Source organism: Saprolegnia parasitica (genome assembly GCF_000151545.1).
Source record: "Saprolegnia parasitica CBS 223.65 unplaced genomic scaffold supercont2.54, whole genome shotgun sequence".
NCBI lineage: Eukaryota > Oomycota > Saprolegniomycetes > Saprolegniales > Saprolegniaceae > Saprolegnia > Saprolegnia parasitica.
The window spans coordinates 170277-176890 of NW_012156448.1; the positions used below are offsets into that span (position 1 = coordinate 170277).

General features: G+C 58.2%; 1 protein-coding gene across 1 annotated transcript; it reads left to right on the forward strand.

Moving 5' to 3' along the window:
* Nucleotides 1-2519: 2519 nt before the first annotated feature.
* On the forward strand, nt 2520-2975 carry SPRG_20856 (hypothetical protein; the record flags this gene model as incomplete). The annotated part of the gene is made up of 2 exons (XM_012349500.1): nt 2520-2914; nt 2960-2975. The coding sequence occupies 2 exons, from the start codon at nt 2520-2522 to the stop codon at nt 2973-2975; spliced, it is 411 nt and encodes a 136-aa protein (XP_012204890.1).
* Between the last annotated feature and the right edge of the window lie 3639 nt (nt 2976-6614).

Genomic DNA, 6614 nt, shown 5'->3' on the forward strand with positions numbered 1-6614 from the left:
GGCATGCTCGTCTTCTCTCATCCGCGGCCAAACCAAAACTGGCGCGCGCCAACTGGGAACGGAGAAAAAGCTCCGAAACCGTTTTACAGGATTCGGCATAACTGTGGGTCTTTGCGGCATGTGCCAAAGATACCATGCCACCTCCAGTCGAGCCTTAGTCGATACCAAGGGTACATAAATTCAATTGATGTACCCTTGGTCGATACGAACGACTAAACGCATGGGATGGCAGCGCTGACCATCTTGACGGGGAACGACGTCGCGCCTGACGCACATGGCATAGGCCACGACGAAGATATCCATGGCGCTAACCAGGCAGCGCAGGCATGATGGAGCTGGCGACCTTGCTGCAGCGCGAGCAAGCGGCGACGTCGACGCTGCTGCCGACGATCAACGGTGACTTTCTCTCTGCGTCTCGAGCCCAATCGTGTACTACAAAGGGTATTCTACTACGCATGAACAGGCTTCATTATGATGCATGACGAACTAGCGCGCACATGATCGACCGCCTTAAGCACATGGACGTCGACGGCGCCGTCTTTGGTAAGCATGCTACGACCGACTTTGTTGGACTACGGGGTCGGTGCCGCACATCTCGACCACCGAGGTTTGGAGGTGCTAGTACGTGGGATTGACTTTGGTACACCAGACGTCACCGACGGGTCGCTGCAACGGCGCAGTGGCGCCGGTGGCGTTCTCTGTCTTGTGATGCGCCTCGCGGCGACAAGTTGAAGTGGCGATGCGTCCAGCCAAACGTGCCTATTGTTACCGGTCAAAAGTCTTTGACGCCTGAGAGAGAATATCGGATAGGGGGCGTGGGTTTACACATCACGAAACTGTGAATGGCCCAGCAACTTCTAGCAACAGGCTCGGGCGTCTAGCATTTCACGCTGGAGCAAGACAAGTTGTTACGGTTGCGGAGATTCGAAGCTGAAGTAGACCAGCTGTATGTGACGACAGATCCGTTTACCACGTCATCCGATGACGTGGCGAGAAACCGTACTCATCCGGCCCGGTATGATCGACCGAGCCTGCGTCGATGCGCCAATGTCACTTTGGATGCAAAGCTCAAAGTGCAAGAGTCTTGCCCTTTAACGCCGACAGCTATTGCAGTCACCACATCCCGTGGATTCGCTGCCTCGTTCCTTCCAGTGGTCTTCCGAATGTAACTTCTCGAAGCTCCTCGCCGACCAGCTTCAACTATCCAAGCGATATGATATTCGCAATGACGCGTTTCTTGGTCGGTGGGTGTACATACTAGTACATGTATTGGGTCACCCCGCATGTAAGTGCAATCACATCGGCTGAGATGAATCGAACCATGGACGCCAGTGCTGCAAATGCACGAGATTACATGTGCGATTGAGGAGTTGAAGAGGGAATAAATGTAGCACCAGAGCAGATGAAGTGCCCGCATGTGTACAGCCAATGCAAACGAGGGCGGTGGTGTTCTCTCCTTCGTACTCCTACCCGCACTGATAGCGTCAAGTTGCGCTGCGTGGGTCGAGCCAAACGTGCATAGTGCCAGTCACAAGTGCGACTGCGCCAAGCCCGACACGAATGGAAGGGAGTTGCAGCTATCGAATGTGCCATAAAGGATCGTTTGCATCGCATTGCAACTCGATAGCGGTGCCCAGGACGTAGTTGGATGTGGATGCGCATTCATCGCATTGGCACTGAGCGTCCATTGGCCACCGGGACGACGAGACTGCAACGACCCTTGGTGGTGGTCTGCTTGGTCATCATCATGCGACAGGCAGCCGCGGCTTGGAGGTACAGAAGACGGGCGTTGAGCAAGCCAGGCGTCACCGTCTGGGTGCTGCTGCAGCCAGCCCAGTGGTGTTCTCTGTCTCGTAACCCTACCCGCGCCGACAGGTGTGCGTTTAGCCAAGCGTCCTTGCGATGATATTGCTCGTTCAAAGTCCATCAATGCTACTAGTATTGCGAGCTTTCTTGGCTGAGAAGGAAAGAGTGCCTGGCTTGTGTATACCATGCACAGCCATCGAAGCGACGAGCACAGGCTGTGCCCGAGCCCTAAGACCATCATTCACTTTCACTTCGAAACGCGCCACGTCATTGGTCGACCCGATGGCGTTGACTGCATACAAAACGTCTAATATCTCGAGGTCGAGGGGATTTTATTGCAAGTCGGACGCAATTCAAATGCAATTTGGCGACTTTGCACCCCAATACAATGAACACTGCGTATACTTGATCCTTATTCATTGACATATTCTTTTAATTGACACGCGGGTGGTTTTTTAATTCAAATCAAATCACCCTTCATCTGCGTCGACGTCAAATTTGCTTTGCTCGCTTGGACCAAACGGCGTACTACATCAGCAACTCGGCAGGCGCCGCGATGGCCGCTCGCTAGCAGCATGGCGGCGCAGGACGACGGTGCAGAGCACCTCAAGAACGACGACGACGCGCGGTCGTGACCATGGCAGCGCGTCCCGCGGTAGACCACCGCGACACGGGTCGTGCCACAACCCGATCTGGACAGCAAGACGGCGGCCATGGTCAAGGCCGAGGCTGGGCTAGCGGCGGCGCCGAGCTCGATCGCCCACGCGCTTTATGTCTTGCTGCTCGCGCTCGCGGGCGACGCGGATCTCGCGGCCGCCGTCGCCAAGAGCGCTGCGCATCAACCAGGCTTGGTCGCTTGGATCGCGCTGCATCGCGCTCTTCTTCTGGCAGCGAGGTCGTCCAAGGCATCCCAAGGGCCTCACTTTGCAAGCGTCGTGCTCGAGTTTGACGGCTTCAACGACCACGTCGCCGCGGTCGTCAAGACGGGACAGAACACACTGTCCGCCAAGGCGAGCTTCCTCGGAGCGTCCGAGCTCGAGAAGATCCGGATGGCGATCCTCGTGTCCAACGTAGCGATCGAGGTCGTCCGTGGAAGGCGCCACCAACGGTATGCATATTCTCCTCTTGTATTCATTTTCATATTGTATTTTAGGGCGCCAACCCTTTAGCTACATCGCCAGCCCGGCCCGCGTGCCCGGCTTTAGATGTAGTCCCCATAACATTCAATCAATCAAACATATTTCGCGTTCAAATCAAATTGGGTAAAGCTAACTCAAAGACATTGCTGCTACTACGCATGAATGCACGCAAGTACCAGACTTGCACGACGTTGATATGCCAACCGACGATGCGACGCCGTCACCCTTTAGAGAACCGACAACGTTGCACGTCCTCGACCGCGGCTCTACAGTGCTTTGCGTACGGCCAGAGAGCGCCAAGACGGACGCGAAGGAAGTTGTCGACCGCCACATGACGTCTCTCGTGAGCTGCACGCTGTCGTGGTACACCGACTCATAGCTCGTTTCCACGATCGATTCCTAAGTCTCCAACCCGTTGCCAGCCTTTGTCCCGAGAGCGTGTGCAAGGTCTGACCAAGAAGCCACCCACGATGTCAAGTCCGATTTCATGTTACTATATATGTGGCTACAACGAGTGCAATGGTATTAGTGTCGGTGGCGCGTGTTGGGCTATTCACCGGATACCCTGGATTTATCAACTAATTATCAACCAAGCTCGAGTTTCCGCCATCCAGGATCATCCCGTCGAGCACATCTCGTTGGCGTGTGGCCGTCGACGGCGCTGGGCGTCGGGAAGGCCAGGCCCAGGCTCGCACCGCTCCTGTGCGTAGTGCGGCGAAGGGCGTTGCAGCTTTAGCGACTTGATGCTCTGGAGCGTCTGCACCTCGTTTCGCGGGCCTCCATGCTTCTTGGAGCTCGACTTGGCATCCCGTCTGCGTGCAGCGCCGAGCGACCTACCTCGAGTTTCTCGTCACGATCAACGAGTTCATCGAGTGGCGTCAGTACAACCATCAAGACCGGCAGGACATGCTGTGCGAGGGCCTCACGATGGTCTTCCGTGGCGACGACCGTGCCTTCTTCATGGACCACGCTCGCCGGCACGCGGACAAGGTGACGCAAGGACTCGCGGCACCCGAAGCTCCCACCCGCTCAGTGCACGTCGAACGGCTGCCAAGAAAAATAGGTCGCAGTCCGTCGAGGTCTTCCCTCGACGCGAACACCGCATGCTCCAGTACTTTCCGGCCCCGGGTAACAACGCGGTGCCGCACTCGGAGCGCATCGCCTGGTTCGAAGCCGCAATGCCCGTCGACTCGCAAGTCGAGTTTCAGCGCCTGTACGGCGTCAACGAGACGCGCGGGCAAGTCGAGCAGATCGTTGTCCAAATGGAGACAAGACGGAGGCCAACATCCGGAAGCCATCCGGACAGCAAGCTCGACGCGCATTGGAGGACCAAGACGCGCTCCCGTCGTCGAAGAAGAAGATGCGCACCCCAAGGCAGCAGCAAGCCGACGTGCGCCTTCTGCAAGAACAACAACGACACGTACGAGAACTACTCGTCGGCTCCGTGCAGCTGCCCGAAGAACGGCGGCGGTTACAGGAAGGCCGAGCGCAGCAAGAACTACCGCGAGAAGAAGAGCCGCCGCGAGAACATGCGCTCCTGCGCGAGGTGCACGACGAGAGCCGCGCGAACAACTGGATGACATGGCCAAGATGATGGACGAGTTCCGCTCGGCGATGTTCTATGACGACGTCAGGCTCACAAAGAAGGCTGGCAAGTCCTCTCGGTCGCTTCGATGGCAGAAAGAAGACATCACCCAAGCCCGACGCCCACGACCATGGCGCCGCCAAGCGACCCAAGCAGCCGCGAGACGTGCGCACCGTTTGCGGCGAGATCAAGGACCTTGACGGACGCATGCACCGCATCCTCGACGCCGACTACGAGCGTCTGCCCAAGAAACAGACGATCGAGGGCACCCTCCTCACGGCCGACGAGCGCCTGGAGGTCCTCGCACTGCTGGACAAGTACCAATACGTTTTCAACGGCCAGATTGGCAACCTCCAGCTCCCGCCGTACGTCATCCCGCTCAAGGAAGGAGCCGTGCCAGTGTGCTCGAAGCCGTACTCAATCCCGCAGGTGTACTAGGACTCGACCAAGCTCGAAGTGGACCGGCTCACGCGGCTCGGTGTGCTCGTCCAGGTCAAGTCGTCGCGCTGGGGCTCGCCGTGCTTTCTTATCCCCAAGAAAGACGGCACGATTCGGCTCATCACCGACCACCGCAAGGCCAACGCGCTCATCGAACGGTCCTATTACCCGTTGCCCAAGATGCCCGAGACAATGCGCCGCATGTCCAAGAAGGCCCACCGCAGCGTACTCGATCTCGTCATGAGCTTCTACGCTCGGCACTCCTCAACCGCCAGTGCACGACGATTGTCCTCCCGTGGGGCAAGTACATGCACGTCTCCGGCCGGCTCCCGATGGGCTTGGTCACCAGCACCGATGAGTTCCAAGCCTGCATGATGCTCGTTTTTGGCGACCTCGAGTTTGTACTCGTCTACTTGGACGACATCATGGTGGTCAGCGAGACAGCCGCCGAGCACATCCAGCACATTGGCATTGTGCTCTCGCAGTACATCCTCGTGGCGCACCCTCGTAAGACCAAGTTCTTTGTGTCGACGGTCGAGTACCTCGCGGACGACGGTGTCAAGCCCATGACGAAGAAGGTCGGTGCGATCTTGGCGATCGCCACGCCGCCGTCAGCTCAAGCGCTTCATCGGCGTGATCAACTACATTGTACTACATTTACCGGGACCTCTGGCCGGGCCGCGCGCACCACATGGCGAGACGTCACCCAAGGTCGACTTCAATTGGACAAACGACCACGAGCGCGAGTTGAACGCGCTGAAGAAGATGGAGGCCACGATGCTCGCGCACCCGGACCAAGCCGATTGTGGTCCACACGGACGCCTCCACATGGGCGGCGTCATCTCGCAGGACAAGCGCCCGATTGCGCTAGTCCAAGACGACGACGCCAGTGCAACTACCCGGCTAACAAGCTCGAGCTTTTAGCGATCGTGGAGATCCTCCGCGAGCTCCGTGGCATCCTCCTTGGCCAGCGTTTCGAGATCCACACGGACCACAAGAACTTGCTCTACTCGGCCATGGCGAGCGCGCAGATGTTACGCTGGCACGTCGAAGAGTACGGGCCCAAGATTGCGTAGTACATCCCAGGCCCGGACAACGTCATGGTGGACGCGCTATCGCGCCTCGACAAGGACGATGACAAGCACGCAGCAGCCACGCGATGCGCGTTGACGTACGGCGCCGACAACCTCTTCAACCTGAGCCTGCCGGCCATCGCTCAGCACCAAAAGACGACAAGTTGGAGCTCAAGGACAAGGTCGAACCAGTCGAGCTCGAGGGTACGACGCTACAGTACTCGTCCACAAGGGCCGCATCTACGTGCCACCGTCGCTCAAGCGCGCGTTCTTCGACACGTACCACGAATGGCTCCTACACCCGGGCGCCACGGTCATCGACCAGTCCATCCGCGCGGTGTGCTGGTGGCGCAAGATGAGCGCTGGCTTCAAGGCGTGGACAGACGAGTGCACGGCGTGCAAGAACATGCGCCCGACGAAGAAGCTGCCGGCCAAGGACGGCATCACGCAACCATGGTACGAAGTCGCGATCGACTGCGTAGGTCCCTACGCGCCGCTCGGCTTGCGCGCCATCACGAGCATCGACACGACCTTGCGTCAGCCCCACAGTACGACTCGCTGCAGGCCCAGCAC